At 44.7% G+C, this 19,968-nt stretch overlaps 2 protein-coding genes across 2 annotated transcripts; one reads left to right on the top strand and one right to left on the bottom strand.

Annotated features, from left to right (window-relative positions):
• Positions 1–713: 713 nt before the first annotated feature.
• Positions 714–3,584, bottom strand: LRRC10 (leucine rich repeat containing 10). Its single transcript, XM_058023075.1, has one exon. The coding sequence runs from the start codon at positions 2,772–2,774 to the stop codon at positions 1,938–1,940; it is 837 nt and encodes a 278-aa protein (XP_057879058.1). The 5' UTR covers positions 2,775–3,584; the 3' UTR covers positions 714–1,937.
• A 3,918-nt stretch (positions 3,585–7,502) lies between these two features.
• LOC131082578 (cathepsin E-like) lies at positions 7,503–16,967 on the top strand. The gene is given in 9 exon segments (XM_058022556.1): positions 7,503–7,536; positions 7,539–7,747; positions 10,344–10,461; positions 10,963–11,081; positions 11,542–11,741; positions 12,402–12,524; positions 13,450–13,594; positions 15,988–16,086; positions 16,171–16,967. Coding segments are annotated over 9 exon segments (1,227 nt in total). The 3' UTR covers positions 16,351–16,967.
• Positions 16,968–19,968: the final 3,001 nt, after the last annotated feature.

Raw genomic sequence — 19,968 nt, 5'->3', positions numbered from 1 at the left:
TGTTCACTTCCTGCCCTCTCTGGCCCATGCCTTTCATGTCTGTTGAATCCTGTCTTCATATTCACTTTCCTGTTCGATTAGTTGCTGCAAAGGCAACATGTTTCTCGACTGGGCAGGTTTCTTTGTGCCTAGGCTGGAAGGAAGCCTGTGATGCCTGCAGCTGTCTGCATGCAGACCTGTGAGGAGTGTGAGCACAGACAAGCAGGGGCCCTGTCTGTGTGGGGGCCCAGAATGGTGCCCACAGGCCTTGTGACCTTCTGGCCCTTGCAAGTGTACAAACAGCAGGGCAAGTCTGCCAAAGCAGGAAGATTAAGCTGAAGTAAGCAAGTATGTGTGCAAAGGTTTTTCTGCCTTAGATTTCTTAAAATGAGATGCTTACAGAATCCTCCCCTTAACTCTTGACAGAGACTTCAGCTCTCCAGAAGTGACAGTGCTGTGTGGTGAGGGCTGAGTGAAACACAGGCCATTGATAAGCCAGTGAAAGCATGCTCTTCCCCATCCCCTCAGATAAATACAGTACCAGCTCAGTTCCGTGTGGTATAAAATATTGACTTTGGATATTAGAATAGCACCCCTAACTCATGTCCTGCTTTCCTTTTTGTAGGAAGAAATTGTTGGAACAAGATTAGATAAAGAATTTGCTGTTAATTCCAAAGAAGGACTTTTTAACTTGGCAAGCTGCTAGTATACTTTTATTTAATTTCACCAGGAGCACACTACATGGGTGCCAGCCAGATGCAAATTTGGACTTCATTTTACAACACAACAAGTGCTAGCAGAGTATGTATTTCCAGATAATTTTTCAAGCATGTAGATGACATTAAACAGTCACGAACTGGCATGAAATCAAACCTTTTCTGGGAAGTCAACCGCTGCTTCTGCAGGCTGTGCTGGTGAGACAGACTCAGAGTGTGCCACCAAGGGCTTTCCATCCTTGTTAAAAAACCTAATTCAACCATGCTATGGAGTCTATAAAGTTTAAAATGTCACTTTGAGCCAGATTTCTATTACTCACTTAAAGCAAAGCTTAGGAAAAAAGTGCATTTTTAGGGGATCTGAACTGCTCCAAGTTGCAAGCTTGAGAAATACCCAGCTGAAATCATCTGAGTAAAGTTTGTCTCGTCAGATTATGTGCAAGCTTATAGTGACAGCTCACAGGCCTGGATTTTATTCATGCAACTTTACCTTTGCAGCTCCTGTGGCTTTTCCTTTTTAGTCAGGCTTTGATTTTCTTCTTTGCTCCTGCATGAAAACTTTTCCTTTACAGCTGTCCTTAGAGGCAGTGCTGTCAGTAACAAAACCCAGCACCAAAGCCTACAGCTTTCCTCACCATCATTTGAATACTGCTCAGCAGTGATGAAACAGTTGTCACAAATTTTGCAGGAAGAAAGAGGAGAGCCCCCTGTACGTATGTGCTGTTTTCTTGATAGTGCAGCCGGGACTCTGCTACCACTTCCCACTCAGCAGACAGGGAAGCCTTCAAGGTATTGCTGTTTCAGATAAAGTAATTTGAGACCAATGCTGCTTTAGAGCTGTGGGGATCACATTGAGCAGTGGGTTTCAGCTGAGCTGGGACACCTCAAGAAGGTGGAAGGGAGAAGAGTGAGCCCATGGGTGAGGAGCAGCAAGTCCATATGTCCTCCATGCAATCCCCCCATGGCAAACATCTAAACTGAGTCTTATCTCTGTTGTGAACTGTGTGGTCTCAGCGTGGGAGACAGAAGGAGTCTGTTCTATGGAGGGTGCTGGGTGCTGCACAAAGACAGAGAGGTGTCTGTACAAGAGTTGTGCTGTCACATTATCTCCAAGCTGGTGCACGTACTCCTAAGATTGCCATGCGGTGTGGTGCTCCCTGGACACCAGCAAGCAAGGGAGAGGTAGAGGTTGGGCGGCGGCGGGAGTGCGCTGCCACCTTGGCCAGAAGGGGCAGCTGAGCGTCAGCAGGGCTCGGCGTCGGGCTCGGCCTTGGCGGCAGGAGGCAGCAATGGCTTCTCGTCCAGTGTGATATCTATCACCGCCCCCGATCGCTTGCGGGGCTCGGGGCTCTCCTCTGACCATCTGCCCACCCTGCGCACCCCCTTGGCCACCTTGGGCGCGTTCCTGCAGGGGTTGTGGTCGTAGATCACCAGCTTCAGGCCGGGCAGGTGAGCAAGGCTGGGGAAGAAGCGGATGGAATTGCGATCCACGTCGATGACCTCGAGGAAGGGCATGTCCAGGAGCACGGGCGGGAACTCGGAGAGCAGGTTCCCTGAGAGCCAGATGGTGCGCAGCTCCTGCAGGCCCTGCAGCTGCCGAGGGAGCCCGCGCAGGGCGTTGGAGCCCGCGTGCAGCGTCTTGAGCAGGCTGAGCTCGCACACCACCTCGGGCAGGTACTGCAGGCAGTTGGACTCGATCCACAGCGTCTTCAGGTTCTGCAGGAGTCGGAGCTCCAGGGGCAGGCTGCACAGCTTGTTGTTGCCCAGGTAGAGGATGCACAGCTGCTTCAGCGTGCACACAACTAGGGGCAGTGCTTTGAAGTTGTTGAAGTCCAGTGCCAAGATCTGCAGGTTTTGCAGCTGCTCCAGCTCGGGGGGCAGATGGTTCAGGTTGTTGTCGCTCAGGTACAGCTTAACCAATTCCCTAAAAGAGCAGATGTGCACAGGCAGCCGCCTCATCTGCCTGCCACTCAAATCGACCATTTTATCCACTGGCATCTCTTCTAGGTCTTCTAGGAGGTACTTCTGGCACTTGTTAGAGGGCACAACAGCAAGTATGGCTTTCAAACTGTTGCCCATCTCGGGATGGCTGGGACTGCGAGGGACAGGAGGCTGCCTCGGTCTCCTGCTGCACACTGGCTTGTTGGTGACTCGTTCTTCCCAATATAAGGCTCTGTTTACATGGCACCAGCCATTAATCTCAAGGGCTCTGAAATGCTTCTGATAACTGAATGAGTGTTTGGTGATGGGGATTATAGGCAGGACGACTCAGGGCCCAGGTCTCCCCCTCTCACCCAGACTCCCACATGCTCGCCCTCCCCCTGAAAGTATTCCTTCTTTCCTCCTCTTGCACACTGTATATGTTCTCTGATTTTGCCCCAGACAAAATTAGGGTCACACTTGGTCCCTCACTTCTTGCTGCAGCTGTGCTGTCTGTGTAGCCAATGCAGACAGCAAGGATGGGCTTGGGAAAGCAAACACCACAGCAGATTGAAGTTTTAAGCTTAGATATTTAACTTTCATGAAACTTTCAGCAGAGATGTCGGATATAATAAAATTGTTGTTTAAAATACCTGTCAAGACTTGACTGACTTTCAAGATGAGTGGCATTTTCAGGGATGTATTTTGAAAGGCACCAAGTACATGGATTTCAGAGTGTAATTTGCCACCCCAGTACTTATCTTAAAGCTTTAACACAAATACTTGGCAAACTGCTATCTTGAGCGGTTCTACTGTTTATGTTCCTAATTTAATGGTATTTATTATAGCCTCTGGCACTCTTGATTGTGTAGGGCCTTTTTCATTACATTTTACTTCTTGTCTGTAGGGCCTTGTTCATTACATTGTTTTACTCCTTGTCTGAATCTCAATGTAATATGCTATCACAAATTGCCAAGGTTGTTCTCCCTCTGCTTTCCAACTGTGCTACTGCACCTGTGTCTGTACCAAAACCTGTCAAGAAACTCCCATGGATTCCATCAAGATTCTCACTTGTTATGAGTGAAGTAAGTCTGATTTTGAAAAGTTATGGCTATTTAGATGTGACAGTGTAAACTGTTCTAGTCACATCATCATCCATTTTGCTGTTCAGTACTAATTTCTGGGAGCATACCCATGCATAGGAACCTCTGCATAGTTTGAAATGTTGAGCTTCTGCTATTTCAGGCTTTCCTGGGTACTCATTTGTCTCTACCCATGTCAGGGAGGTTAGAACTATATGATCCTTAATATTCCTTCCAACCCAACCCATTCTGTGGTTGTTCTGCCCGTGTGTTGGCCATAGCTCTGGCATGAACTTTGGATGTGAAAGCTGGCAGAGTGTTTTAAGGTAAAATAGCCTTTTCACCACTTGGCTCTTTGCTTTGATATCTACAGCTCATTGCTGTAATTTCCCACACTTACCATAATTTAGGGAGTATACTTTCTTTGAACAATCTGTAATTGGTTTTGGGGTATTAGGTGCTATACTACCAAAATCTGTGACTGCTGAGAGCCACACACTCTTGAAAAACGAAAAGCAGAGCAAACATAAAATTGAGGAGCAGGCACCACTTAATGTGGCCTCTGGATTTCTGGTCAAATGTAGTTAAATAGAGCTCTCTACTATCACTTGCTTTCAAATGTAAAGCAGCTCTTAGCTATCAGTTGGGTATAGGCTATAGGATGTTTATGAGCCTTTTCCCCACAAGATGAGTGGCTGTGCTATGCAGCAGTGATGCTATGAAATGTATGGAGGAGAACAATAGAGAAGGCACCTGGGGAACAGTACTGCAACAGGCAAGAGAGCAGTCAGTGCTGAGACCTGAGTGCCATAAAATCAGTTTTAGATGGAGAAGTTGGGCAGGGCATCAAGCCTGGAGAACAAAGATGATGGCACAGTCATCTGTGGTGGTGCTGTGGAATAGAGGGCCTGAAAGTTCCCTCTCTGATGGTGGGATGTGCTGTGCATGGCATCCCAGAAGCAAGAAGTCAGTTTGCACTGCATCAGAATCTCCTTTTAGACACTTCTTTACTGCTTTGATGCTCTGTGGCCTGTCAGAGGACCACTGTGGAGAATGTGTCAGCAGATTGTTGTATTTGTTTTCATTTCTAAACAGCCGTGGCACCTTTTGAAGGCGAGCGTCCTTCAAGGCACTATAGAATAAAGCTGTGGAAAACCAAATGCATTTGGCATAATTAATAATGACTAGACATCCACAGCAAAGCCTTGTCTTTTAGACAGATTTTTTCAGATAACCTACTAATCATAACAACACAAGAGCATAGCTAAGACTATATTAATGGTATAGTTTAGGCATATTTTTTCTCAATAATCCATATGTAGACAAATAACTTAGCAAAGTACTAAGTCTGCAGATATGGATATGGATTTTTTTTTCTACTTGAATTATTTCTCCTTAATGGAACTTTTAAGCCGCAGATAACTATTTCTTAGGGATCCTCTGCACTGTAGTTTAATCATTATTCCAGCTTATCAAAAAAGGTCACAATGACCTTTTGTTGCTGCATTTTGTACCTCTGTTAGCTAAATTAATGTCTGCTTGGAACATAGAGTTAGATCAGAGAATTTGGGAAAGAATAACCTCTGTGCATGGATTAATAAAGGACTACACTTGAAGTAAAATGAACAATCATGTTCTTTCTGAGAATCAGCCACTCAGTGGAGGCACTAAGGCAAAGGCAGTCCTCACAGTAGACCCAGGTGGTGTTTTGAAAGCTTCATGTCTTCAAAGTCACCGTGGTGCCCTCCAACAGGAACATTATCGACTTCCCAGAAGCATTTGTAGCATTTGAGGAAAAGTTCAAGTGATAAAGGCACTCGGCACAGACATTGTCTTGCTCTTGTCAAAGCAGCACTGCCCTACCCAAGGGCATGACATCTGCTCTGCTGTGCATCAAGTGACAGGTGGGGGCTCCTTGAGAAATGCCTTTTCTTTCTAGATTTCACAAATCTTTGCTCACTATTCCCATTTCCAGCACCCAGCTCTTGCAGCTCAGTGGCTGGGATGACTGTGGGACGGAAAATGTGATCATTTGCTGATAACTTGTGTAAAACCTCTGAGTTCAGGAGAAGTGGGGAATATTACTCAGAGATATATAATTGAAAAAAATAGAAATCAACAGAAAATATGCATTTTTGAGATTCTATTATGTTTTGAAGCAAGATATTATAATAGAGATGCTGGTGCTTTTTCAGTTCCAAAGCTCTGCCTGCTGCTGTGTGATGACACCAGGCTCAGCCTTTGCTGTGTTTTTTTAGTCCTTACAATTTTGGATGTACATTGGAAAAAGCAAACTGTATTTCAAAATCTGGGGCAACTAATAAATAGAGCTCTAAACTTATTGATTTTAAGGCTCTCATACCCCATACTCAGTCTGACATAGCAAGGGAACTGACTTAAAGGAGCAATTTTTGTTTACTTTGTATTTATTTGAAGTCTGTGATGGGCATTTAGACCCCTTCTTGGCTCACAAATGCTGTGTGATTGGGTTTTTCTGCTATTTTTTCTTGACATTGCTGCTGGAGCAGAAGATGACAACTCCTGCCTCCTCTGTGTCCTTTGACATTCACTCCTTGCTGTGCTGTTGCACATCTGCTCTCTTTTGGGAGAATTCCTTAGTTCCAGTTCACCTTTGCATAGTGAGCATGTATTTTGAATACATGGTGTGTTGCGAAGAAAAAAAAGTGGTTGCTCTTTTCCCAGCATCCTACCATAGCCTTTTGAACAAAAATGGCTGATTATTCAAAGTTAGCTATAGTATATGCTAGGCTGCAGTATGTGGTTGCTTACTGCTCTTTCTTCTGCAGAGGAAAGATTCAAGAAGTCTTGCAAGTAAACTGCAGACTCAGTGCTCTGCTTCCTCCTGGGCAGCTGACAGGCTGGGGGTTGTGCTCTGCCAAATCAGCCTCTTTTTGACACCATTATTTCTCTGCAGGCTAGACTTGAACCCACCTGCAGGGGTGGGAGCCCGAAACTTGCCCGAAAATAAATCCAAAAGAACTCTTCCAAATGTCTTGCTGAAATGTGTGCAAAATTATTGCTGGTTTTTACTGTATGTTGCAGTATTGTACTGTTGTGTTTTTTACTTTGAAGATCCATTTTATGGCATGGCAGTCACATTTATGTTTAGACTGGAACTCTCTCACAGATAGGGAATTAAACTTCATCTGTTAGGAGGTGCCTTGTCACAAGCCCACCAAATGTCTTCTCAGCCCTGCTGAAATGTCTCCTGCAAAAGGGAAATGGATGTATAGTATATTATGTCCTCTTTCTCTGTATTGAGCCCTTCTGAGCAACATCTCACTAAAGCAAGCTTGAAAAGCAGCAAGTGCTTGGACAGCTTCCTCTTTCTCATTCTAGCAGAAGCCACGGTTAACCCATGAATGATATTTATGTAAAAGACATTAAGGATTGTTAGTTAAACGTCTGTTTGGTCTAGACTGTGCCCTGGTTATCTGAGTAGCTCCACTGGACATCACTGTTTGCACAAACCAGTCTGAGGGTAAATTAATCAGTTTTCTGCCAAAGCACTGACCTCCTGCGATTGATTGACCTGGCGAGCAGCCCTCAGCTGACAGCAGGCCATAAAAAAGGGACTTGTGAGCAAAGGAGTGTCATTAGACTCTGAACCTCTTGGAGCCATGAGGGCAATACTGTTGGCAGTGGTTTACATCCCGCTCATCGTGGCTGTGGAACGGTAAGAAAACTCCTCTGCCTTCACTGGCACGCATCTCAGGTGGCTTCATGGGTTACCTGTACTTGTTGCTACTTGAGGTCTCAAAAAAGAAACATTTTTTTAAAATAAATGGAGTATATGACAGTTCTAGAAAGGACAATCAGGTTTTTTTTGTGTGTTTATTTTATTTGCATAGAATCCCTTTGATTCGATTCAAATCTATCAAGAAACAGCTGAAGGAAAAGGGAGAATTAGAGGAATTTTGGAGGAATCACCACCCTGATGTTTTTGCCCGGAGGTATCTGCATTGTTTCCCTGCAGATATTGCTTTATCAGTAGGAACTGCTTCAGAAAGGCTGTATGATTACATGAATGTAAGTACAGTTTTGGTAATGCAATTGTTAGGATTCAAGATTCTACTGGAGGCAGGGTTCTTTTCCCAGCACATTTCAAATCTAGTCTGTCAATGAAATTATAGAGCTTGTGGTGTCTTGTTGCTTTATGCTATAAATATTAGATCATAAAAAACAGGTTGCAATCTGTAAAATAAAGCATGTCTAGATCTAGGATAGCATGGGACCTGAGTAGAAAGCTGATGTAGAGTAGCAGTGGTAGTCCTGTGACAAGTTTTACTTTTGTACAGATCTGTAGTGGACTTGGTTGGGTCCCCAAAGAAATATGGGAGGTTTGCCTGTATCAGTCTTGGCAAACTACAGGGTTTTTCACAGCAGAATCTGATTGCTTCATTTAGTCATGTTCTATTTACCAGACTCTTGGATGCTGCTGTCTTATAAAAAAATCCCCCAAATCTCATTTATTTGATCAGGTGGAATCAAAAATCAGTGATGATAAAGACTTAAGTAGAGTTTTTTATTTTTCTGCTTTTATCTCTGGAGTTTAATATGCATTAAATATTGGAGACTGACCTTGGAGGATTTACCATCTAAACTGAAAAAGGAAAAAATGTTAATTTCTCTGGATATCTTACAGGCAAGTCAGCAGGTCTGCCATTTTGTAAGCTGTCTTTCCTGGTTTTAGAATTTTGTCCATTTGGATGGTCTCTGTTTTCTGTTTTATTTGGTTTTTCTGCTATGCTTATCTGAAGGGAAACTAAGCTGCAGAAATGTTGTGAAGTCTTCACCTGAACAGGGAATGGAATCGAAGGGAAGGCCAAATTCATTCAGCAAGAACTTACTGACACTTAAAGGCCATAAAGAATAAAGAAATAAGTATGTGAAGAAGAACAAAGGACACTGAAACACTTCAACCTGCTCTAAAGCTTATTTCAAAGAGGGATAAATGAAAATCTCAAAACAACAAAGCAAATCCCACTTCCCCAGCATATTCAGGTAGCACCAGGAATGGTTTTATTGCAGTGTGTATGTGGGGTTTCTGGTTGTATGTGTTTTGTTTTTGGTTTTTTTTTTTGATGAACATCACTTAGGTTTGTTTAATGCAGGAAGAAATAGAATCCTACTGTATTGTTGGATACTCTCTTAAATGGCATGCTTGCTTGCCCTTTCAAGATTGTGTCATTCAGACTGCTTATTCTGGGGTCAGAAACATCAGTTTATTAATTAACAACTGTGCACTTGAAGGTACATATTCAAATACTTGTATTACTGAAAAAAGTTTGGCACTAGCTATTGCTTTTCTATCTGTGGTTGAATTCCAGAAATACCTCTTCCTAAAAATAGGTCTCTTAATGCTGAAGTGCTCTTCCAGGGCCAGATAGGAGCACTCAGACACTTGTATTCGGGATGTGGATAAGCACTTTACTCCAGCATTCACGTGTTCACAGATTATCTCAGTCTCAATTGGTATCCAGGGATGGTCAGTGGTTTCTTCATCTGCTGGCTGAACTTTGTCCAGTACATCAGGCACAGTTTGTGCAGCACAATAGTTTTTCACTTGCTACAATAGTTGCTAATTACAAGGAAAAAGGGCAGCCACATAAGACGGTGTTTGTGCCCCTGTTCAGAACCCTCTGAAGCTGACAGAGGCAGGCCGTTCTGATTTGCAACACTGTTTTCTTATTGACATCAGTAAGGAACAGCCTGAAAGTCTGTGTGGTCATGTGAGAGTTTCATCTTGAGGGTGACCTTGCCACCTCTGAAGCCAGTGCAAGAGGGTTTGCTGACTCCATAGGGAACCCAGCTGAATATTTGCTTAAAAGGCTTTACAAATGCCACATGTTTTTCATTCAGCTGCAGTAAAACCTGCTGCTCAAAGCCACTTCGTAGACATCGTATGATTATTCCTCTACATTTCCGTCTACTGATGAGGATCTTACTCTTCTAGTACACTAATTACGATTGACTTCCAGTCCTTAGAATCTGCTTTAAACCCAGAGAAGAGTAATAAACAGAATCCTATTCATACTGGCCCTATCACTAACCCTAAGCATCCTGTTAACTGCACTAAACTTTTGACTCACCCAAATAACACCCAACTCAGAAAAACTATCCCAATACGAATTCAGATTTGACCCCCTAGGATCTGTCAGGATTTTGTCACAGTTTAGGGGATGCCTAGTGGTTGTTTGATCCTGTTTCGTGGAGGAAGGTGAGATGGACGAGTGTGAGGCCTACGATGACGAATGGGAGGAGGAAGCAAAGGGCAAAGAATTGAGTTAGTGTGGGGTTATCAACAGAGAATCCACCTCAGGCTCATTCGACTAGTGTTTGTCCAATGTAGGAGATTGCTGAGAATAGTTTTGTGATTACTGTAGCTCCTCAGAATGACATTTGGCCTCAGGGTAGGACGTATCCTATGAAGGCGGTTGCTGTGAGGGCTAAGAGGATAATGATTCCATCACGCTCCAGACACGCTCCGTGTGGCTGCCTTCCCGTTTAAATGGAATTGCACAGAAGGCCCTGAGGGAGCGCTGTGGGATGCTCCCGATCCCGGCTCTTCCCCAGAGCAGCCGGCGGGAGGCTGCGGGGGCTGAGGGCCTCATTCCTCCCGCAGGCTCAGTACTACGGGGTGGTGAGCGTGGGGACACCGCCACAGAGCTTCACCGTCGTCTTCGACACCGGCTCCTCCAACTTCTGGGTCCCGTCCGCCTACTGCATCAGCGAGGCCTGCCGTAAGAAATGGTGCTCTCCCTGGCCCTTCTCTTGGCTTGGCTGCAGAGACCTTGCCCAGTTCTCCTTTCCCAAATGCTTGCCTGCAGCAGGGATCTGCAAGGGGAGGGTTTGGAGCATCCCTCAGGGCTGCTCTCCTCTCCCCAGTTTGCTGCTCTGTCCCTCACGGCAGCCAGGGCAGGCACCGGCTGCAACTGCCCAGAGTTCCTCTGCACCTACCATGAGGTAAAAGGTGTGAAAATAGACTTGGGAGACCTGCCAACAAAGGTGGAAATGCCCATTTCTGTTTTAATTTTTCTCTAAAATGCAAAATTATCTCTCAGGTACAGAAAAACTGGTATGTCTGCAGGGGAACTGAGGTGCCTGCAGTACTTCTTCAGCACTTTTCTCTTGAGAGAAGCAAAAATCTCGTTCTCCTACATCTCATCTTGTTCTGCATTGGGGAGTGGGTCGGTTGCCAGGACCTCCCCTCAGTGTAGAGGTGTCATTTTTTTTTTGTGTAGGGGTACACCAGAAATTTAAGTCCTTCAAGTCAGATTCATATGAGCATGGAGGGGAAGCCTTCTCCCTGCAATACGGCTCAGGACAGCTTCTGGGCATTGCTGGCAGAGACACACTGCAGGTGAGTGTCCACCAAAAATGGCTGTCAGTCTCCAGATCAGCTGTTTGCAGGGCACTTCAGTTTCCTTGCCCTGGAAAACCTTCCCTGTTTTAGGCAAGGGCAGGGTGAGGTCCCACCGAGCTGAGATGCGTGTGTTCTGCTTCAGCCTTGGGCTACCAACACAAATGCATCACATTTTATTTTTCATTTCTACTTGTCTTCTTGGATCCTCTTCTGGGCTAATGAAGAAGCAGCCACATAATTAAGGCATTCTAAGGAATCATTGCTGCCTACCTGCCAAATGGGCATGTGCTATGTTGATGCAAGCCACACAAAGATAGCCAGGGTTTATAAACTGAATGAATGCATTGATATGGATCAGAAATATGGCTAATTTCTTGTTATTGGTGGTGTCATTACTGTCAGTTGTGGTTGTTCTTTGCCTGGTTGATGGTTTTCTCTTTCTTTTTTTACCAAACAGATAAGTAACATCTCCATCAAGGGACAGGACTTTGGCGAGTCAGTGTTTGAGCCAGGAACAACTTTTGTCCTAGCCCACTTTGATGGTGTTCTGGGCTTAGGCTACCCCTCCTTAGCAGTGGGCAACGCTCTGCCTGTGTTTGACAGCATCATGAACCAGCAGCTGGTAGAGGAGCCAGTCTTCTCTTTCTATCTGAAAAGGTCTGTCTTTAAAATAACACTGCTAAAATGAAGTAAATCTATTTTAACTGTTGATAGATACAACTGTGCGTCTGTATAAAGCTTCAACCCTAGAAAGACATTCCCCCCGTTTTTTTTGATTCTTTGTGTTGTTTCTTTGTTTTCAATTTGACATTGAAGATTATAGCATGAAAAGAAAAAAAATGTTATGGAGAGGACCATGACTTTTTGGACAGAGATTTACTTTTGTTGGAGCGGGTCATAAATAAAAGTTCCCAGCTCAGACTCACCATGTCAGTTGCCAGAGGTTTCCCTCTGGCCCATGCAGATGAGGAGAAGTGCTGTGCTACATGCAAATAGCCACATTTCAGAAAAATCTGTTCCCTAATCTGGACCCAGCTGCAACTCCACCTATTTCTTTAGTGTTTCCTCTGAGCTGAGAGCAGCAACTGGCTCAGCTTGCTCCCCATCCCTACCTTGGTGTACACATTAAGTCTTCTCAGAGATTGTTTGGAGGGTATGAGTTGCAAAACATACAGTGATAATTTAGTAGTAATCCCTTTCAGCCATCCCTGTCTGAATTAAGAAAGGGCTGTGATTTGACTTTTGCTTTTTAAGTGTGATCTCATTGTGCATACTGGCACGCTCCCATGCCTGTGTTAACCTGTTTTCTGCTTTCAGAGGAGATGACACAGAGAACGGCGGTGAGTTGATTCTGGGGGGAATAGACCATTCTCTCTACAAAGGTTCAATCCACTGGGTCCCAGTCACTGAGAAAAGCTACTGGCAAATACACATGAACAAGTATGTGTGTATGTATGTACGTATGTATGTATGTATAAAAAACCTGGTGAAATTCACCTCCCTAGCTAAACCCCCAGAGACAGAAACACCTGGTGGCACAGGAGCAGGAGGGCTCAGCTGCAGTGTTCTAGCCCCTCAAAGAGGGGTTCCCCAGGATGAGATTGGGGTTTGTTAGTTCTGCTGTGACCTGGGTGGCTGGTATCTGGGAGAGCATGTTAGTATGTTTTAATATGATACACCTGTGGTCAAGATGAGTCTTGGTGGACTGTTCAGTTAAGATATTAAGGCACTCAGGAATAGAATCCAGCTCTGGGTCCTGCTTTCATCTGTCCTGCTAACTTTGGTCAAAGTAGCCAGTGTTCCTTTGTCCCACCTCTAGCACTCTGCCTAAATTGATGAGAACACATACCTGGGGGTGAGGACAAATTCATCAGCAGGAAGCACATGGTTAGAGTTGTACGAGTCTCAAGAGAGAAAAGTGGGTCCACAGACATCCTTGTCTTTAGCAAAGCTTGGCAGCTAGTTTTAATCATAGAAACACAGAATCATTAGGATTGGAAAAGATCTTTAAGATCATTGAGTACAACTGTCAATCTAGCACCACTACCAAGTGCATCACTAAACCGTGTCCTCCAGAGCCACATTCACACATCTTTTGAAAGCTTCCAAGGATGGTGACCCTACCACTTCCCTGGGCAGCCAGTTCCAACACTTCACAATGCTTTCTGTGAAGAAATTTTTCCTAATATCAAATCTAAATCTACCGTGGTGCAACTTGAGGCCATTTCCTCTCGTCCTGTCGCTTGTTGTCTGGGATTAACTTCAGTCATACTCTGATACTTTAGCTAGCAATAATACAGTGTTTCAGTCACAGTGTATATGCCATTTGCTTGAATCTGCTTTTTTTTTCTTTTTTCATTTGCAGTATAAAGATCCAGGGCCGGGTGGCATTTTGCTCCCACGGCTGCGAGGCCATCGTTGACTCGGGCACTTCTCTTATCACCGGCCCCTCTGCACAAATCAGGCGATTGCAGGCATATATTGGGGCAAGCCCATCCAATACTGGAGAGGTAAAAACTGTGCAGCAGGAAACAGCTAGAGAGCAAGAGAAACTGGTACATGATGCAAAGGGTTGAAAAATAACAGAAATGATGGCTTGGACAGGTGCCAGTGAAGGCCTTGTTTCCAGGACAGCACTGAGCTCTGAGCCAAGCTGCTTTTGACCTGTATGCCTTGTCCCAGTCCTTTTCCTAAATGTTGACTTTATCTTCTATACTGGTGTGTAAGGAGATAACGGGAACTGAGGAATGGATCTGTACTCTGCATGAGAGATGATTTTCTTTTGGAAGCTCGGAGTCTTTTTGAGGTCCCAGCTCTAGCTGTTGGCTCTCCCAGCCAGGAGGGATTTGGTGCTGATGGCCAGCCATGTCGGGAATGGTACTTTAATGACAGCCCCACAGTGGCTTCACTGACAGGGCCCCTCACTGTCAGCAGTTGGTGTCATGCCAGAGCTCCTGGGAGGGATGCACATCAGTGTCACTCACAATGCTGGCTCCTTGCAGGGTACAGGACAAGGCTTGCTGGCTCTTACTCTTCCTCCTGAACCTTACCCCACTGACCCTTTCCTGGTTTTCCTTTCTTCCCTGCTGCTGCCTCCTGCATCTCCCTTGCTGACACTCCTCCTCACTCCTTCCTGTCCTGCCTTCAGGGAAAGAGCAGTTTATTTTACACCCAGTTTATTTTACCATCCCTATTGCTGGCCCTTGGCTGACTCCCACAGGTCACCAGCACATTGCCACAGCTCCAGTGCTCAAGCAAAACCGAGTTTTTGTTAACTTTGTTAACAAACCCTGTGTGGCTTTTGTTAACTTTGCATTTCACAGAATATTCTGAATTGGAAGAGACCCACAAGGATCATCAAGTCAATCTCTCAGGAATGGCCTGTACAGGAATGCAACCCATGGCCTTGATGTTATTAGCACCATGTTCAAACCAACTGAGCTAATCTCAGTTTGTCTTGATCCTGACCCAAAGCTACTCTTGGAAGAAAATTAAGAGTATTGCAAGTGCCCAGTGCACTGGACAAAGGGCAGACTAAAGTGGACTCTTAATTCACTTTCATTTTTAAGAGGAGGACTTGCAGTGACTTCTGTGTAGCTCCTGAGGCTCCTGATTCTTTCTCAATCAAACCTTTAATCTTGATTTTGTTCAACTTTTTAGATGCATGCCAAAGAGAATGCTGTGATAACAAGTTGATTTTATAATGGTTCATGCTAACACAGATAAAATATGTATTTCCAATGTACTTATACTGGGTCATTGCTGTGTAGGTTCATATATACACCAGTGCTGACCTGAGGACATTCATCTGGTATCTCAGATTTCACAAAAATCATCCTAAAAATAGGAGTTTCTGTGACAGGTTTTTAGCAATCGCAGACAGACTGCACATATTTACTCAAATTTATCCCAGTAAAAGTGAGTGTATCCATCCTGGGTTTTACCAGAACTTCTATCTCTTTTCAGCAAGGATTGATTTGTTCTGGATGTACTATTCTGTAATAGCTATGTAAAAGAATTATGTCTTGCTTCTTGTATCCTACAAATCATTTTACTGGCTTTTTGTACCCTTGTCCCATGATTTGTTTTGTTCTAATGGTATAACAGTTGGTAAGTGTGCACAAGATGTAGGGTTATGTTTTCATAAAATAGATTGAAAACCAGCAAAAAGCAGGTTTTTCCTTCTAGGAAGCCTCTAAAAAATGACTTAAAACACTACAGTTTACAGCAAAGGTTCCTCTGGGACTTGGAGCATTCTATAGTTCTGTTTCTGACACCAGTTTTTTCATGAAATAACTAGAAAGGCCAGGAAATTATCTTCTCTGTTACTGTAACTGAATATGTTATTTATGTACATAATGATTGTGCCAGTGTTTTGTCCTTCTACTCTTTAAATCCCACTCCAGGGCAAAGTATAAGCACAAAGTGCTGTGTTCCTCACTAGCTTTTTTTCCCCCTAAAGTGATGGTATGTGGGAGGACCTGGGGTGAACTGCACCCGTAGGGTGCTCCCTCTGTGGCTTGAGCAGCTCCCTCTGTCCTGTCAAGGCCAGAGCATTGGAGAGCTTTTGCTCAGCAGACCTTGCTGATGTAGGCTGGCTGGGGCTCACATGCTTAGTTTTGCCTTTGAGTTGCACAGGGAGGATATCAGAGTCCTGTCACCTCCTTTCTCTTGGGACTTGCAAGGATTTTCATCAGCCCAGGGTCCCTAGGGTGCATTGGTCTGGGCTGCTGGGCTGGTTTGACTGAGTACACGAAAGCTGGAGGGCACTGTTAGGCTGTCAGCCAGCCTGATGCTGTTTCTCTGTAGTAAATTCACTATTACCTACTCTAAAAGCCTTGAATCCAAGAGCAATACTTGAAGAAAGACAGCAATCCCATCTCAGTCAGTGCATTGTTCCCAGTTTCTCGTAGACTGCAGAAGACTGTCGAGCTTGCCTCACATCAGCTTCACGATCGGACACCGCGAGTACAGGCTGGCAGCAGAGCATTACATCATAAAGGTGAGTGTCAGCAGCTGCCTGCTCCTCACTCCCTGAGCTGGGCATGGAGCAGGCTGCTGCAGGCACATGTGCTTTCCCTTCCAGGAGTCTATTGATGACCAAACCTTCTGCATGAGTGGCTTTCAGTCTCTCGACATCCCCACTCGCACAGGCTCGCTCTGGATTTTAGGAGATGTCTTCATGTCTGCATTTTACTGTGTTTTTGACCGTGGGAATGACAGAGTGGGATTTGCAAAGGCTGTTCACAGAAAGGATTACTACTGAGCTGTAATAGCATTTATTCTGTCTTAATGTAATGATCTTCAACACATGTGTGAAGAAGAGCTTTTACTGCAACTCTGGACCTAAATGCACATTGTGTTGTTCCTCTCTAAGTTTTAAGGACTTTGCAGTGATCCTTGTCCCAGACGATATAGTTTGGTTAAATATCTATATATGTTTACATCAGTGAAACAATTTTTCCTGAGTAACTCATGGACACTACAGCTCTCAGGATAAAGCAGCAGAGCCAGTCAGCACTCAGATTTGCAAAAGATCAGGAAGAATAAAAATGCTGAACTGTGCCAGGCTGAAAAGACAGCAGCTGTGTGTGGGGAAAACTAATCCTAATTGTGCCTGGTCTGGCTATCTTTTTTTCTTCTTGTGCACTAGTTTCCACCTAATTTCCTACAGCTTTCCTTTCCATCAGTATTTTCCATGGTTTGGGTTTTGTTCAACTTTATTTCCTGAGTGCCATGGAAATTCTCTTTAAATTAGCTTGCTCCAACCAGCTTATATAAAAGGGAATTTGACTGATGCCTGTGTGGCATCACCACTAATTTCAGCTACTGTTCCTTGCACAATTTCCTGCTCCTTACGCCACCTCTCAGACCTGCTTTTTCCCTGGGATTCATAATACCTTGATAATTCTCCTTTTTTGGGTCTCAGCATGTGATGGCTGTGCCTGACTCCTCTCCCTCTGGGCAGTGTGAGCAGCTGGAGCAGCATCCATTCACATTAGAAATCCAGAGTGCAGCCCGTGCAAAGGGATACCAGTGTTCCTCCCCCTCAGATGAGTTATGGGACCCGCTCACCAGCACTACACATCTACTGCCCCTTGCTCAGCCACTTCTTGTCAGCAGTGGCAGGAGTTTCAGATGGAACAGCCACAGGTAGCTGTGCTGATTTGGCAAAAGAGTCGCCTAAATTCTACCCTTTGGGTTATTTGTTTGGATTGCTAAAGCTGATACTGCCCCCATACATATGAATAAAACTTTACCAAACAAAATCTGCTTTACCTTAGTGCTGTTTCAGTTACATTTAATGTTTCTTTACAGTGGTTCCAGTGTTGGGAGGAAGGGGAGTTGAGGGTGGAACAAGAATTGAAAATTCAGGTTGCTCTCTGTCCTGGAGGATAAAAAGTATGTTGGCATGTTGGGGCTGCTTGTATCTTCCTAAAGCCTGCAAATGTCTGCAGTCCCAGCCATGGGCATGGGCACCTTCCCAGCAGGGCAGAGCCATGGGCAGGTGGAGACTGGCCCCATGGTGGCCCCTGGAACAGAGGTTGGTGGCCCCCAGGCACTTTCTGCTGCTGTCTGTCTGTCTGGATGTGCCTGGCACAGACCAAAGGCAATATCCATTGTTGGCCTTGGTGGAATCACAGCCCCTAGATTTTAAGTTTTCAGTTGTAAGACTCAATAAGGATTACAAAAACAGGACGGTTTTCCTGCAGGTATCTCTAAATACTGATCTTGCCTTCCAATATGAAATAATCTTTCTCCCTGGTGCCTGTTTCCATGACTCTCTATTTGCAGCCACATTGTGTTACACTTTTGGCATCCAGGCTATCAACCTCTAGCAAAAGAGACTCTGCTGCCAGCTGCCTCTTTCTGCAGATGAGACTGAGCTGTGTGAAGTTACCCTGTATTTCAGGCCAATCTTGCCTTGATTCCCCTTTGTCCATGTCACTCTTAAACAGTGGATTGACCATGAGCTAACTTATTTGTCTAGAAAATGTCATTTGTTTGGTCATGAGCCAAGACAAACAAACATCTATAAAGCCCCATCCCCCATTTAACAGCAGCAGGGTATTTTTGTTTTCTCTACTACACAGCATACTTAACACTCTGGTACATTTCCATTATACATACAGTATGCATCATACAGTTCCATAAATATGAGTTTGCAGAGTTAGAGATCTGTTATTTACAGCAGAAGATTTTCAGGGTGTTGGGACATGTCCCCACAGCCAGTCATTCCCAGCACTGACATCTTGGCTCTATGAATTCCAGCACAGAGTGGGAACACGTCCTAGAAACAGGTGGAAAGTCAGGCAGCATGCACAGGGGTTAGTCCTCTCTTTGTTCTGATATATCTGATCTTGCTCAAGGTTAACACCATCTGATTGGAGCAAACTGTTGCCCTGACCTACTCATCTATCCTGGCCCTGTGCTATCCTTGTCCAACTTTGCCAGCTTCTGTGCCTTGCTGTTCCTGGTAGACATCAAGTTGACTTGCATGTCAGGTCAAACTCTTCTTGAGTTCAGTAAAACCAGGACAATGGTGTGTCTCAAAGTGCCTTTATTCATGCAATAATTCAGGATTGCTAATACCTGTGAACATGGATTGCAGATTGTTGGATTTGCCAAAATACTCCATTTACCATGCTAAGGCAAACAGCTTACTGAGAGAAGTGCGTAAGAGAGTACATAATCCCAAAAGACAGTTTAATACAAGTCAGAGTATGCTGATGTTTGCCAAAGTGAGATAACAGGCTAAATGACAAGAGGAAGTTTTTCTGTTAACTCATCCCAGCGCTAGCTTCTCTAGAAGCAATGAACAGACTGCTGTAGCTGACCTGGAGCTGCCCCACTGGGTTGTGTTATAGATTGCATTGCGTGACTTCAGAGCTGTAATTCCTAATTAAGCTCTTACCTACCTAATGGCTGCTGTGTGGCACCCTCAGCCTCCATCAGATAATGAGCACTGTTGCAGGCTCAGGGAGTGCTGGCAGAGTGAGTGGGAGAGGTAGCAAAATCATTGCTGATTAGAGGTATGATGATGTTCTGGTGGAAAGCAGCAGTGTGCCTCCTGGGCAGCAGCCAGGCTGAGAAGAAGATGAGCAGAGCTCGATGATGAGAAGCTGGGAAGGCTTTTCAGGCTTAGCAGTGCTGGGATGAAACAAGCTGATGTCTGGGTTGGGGACAAAGAGCATTTTGGTCCAATACCTTAAGCCCTGGTGGAAGCTGTGTGAAGGATTGGAGGGAGGCAGGTATGGTGGGACAGGACTCTCAGTGCAGATTTGTGGTGGACACTTAAAAGTCATCTCTAATTTCTGGCTTAAGTTCCCATACAGCGTGAATCACAGCTTCTCAAGCTGATGTACTGTGAGGAGAGAGTTAGATTGTGGGCCAGGCTTCCTTCACAGCTGCTGAAAACCCTTCTTATACAGGTCTGGCCAAACTCCCCAGAAACTTGTACTGCTCTTCTGACAAAAGTGCTATAGAGGAAAGCAGCAGTTACTTTTACTTTGTTTCTAGCTGTGTGACTGGAGCTGTCTGGCTGTCCTTAAAATGTATTATTTGTACTTAAAATTAGCCATTTATTATTATTTAAGCACATTGGTAAATTAAGTTCCTTGACAGTTGCAGAGGCAATTAGATTGAGAAACATTCAATTGAAAAGTGTGGCTTCAGCTACAAGAAAGAGGGAATCAGGAGGAAAAAGGGAATGCCTCCACAAGCTGCATAAGGGCCATTCAGAAAATTGGACTGCTAGGCTAAGGTGCTGTTTATTGCTGTATAATTTCACTCCACAGAGTTTCTCATTTTGTTGGTCAAACCTAAACATAGCAACCTGAATTGCCTGAAGACTTGTGGAGTGGCAAGTGTGAGGTTGCACCGG

This window comes from Melospiza georgiana, chromosome 4 (genome assembly GCF_028018845.1).
Source record: "Melospiza georgiana isolate bMelGeo1 chromosome 4, bMelGeo1.pri, whole genome shotgun sequence".
In the NCBI taxonomy this organism is placed as follows: Eukaryota; Metazoa; Chordata; class Aves; order Passeriformes; family Passerellidae; genus Melospiza; species Melospiza georgiana.
The sequence above is the reverse complement of the archived record's forward strand: the minus strand, read 5'-3'. Positions and strand labels throughout refer to the sequence as shown.

Excerpts from the sequence above, each read along its gene's own strand:
- LRRC10 (XM_058023075.1), bottom strand. The coding sequence starts at position 2,774 with ATGGGCAACAGTTTGAAAGCCATACTTGCTGTTGTGCCCTCTAACAAG.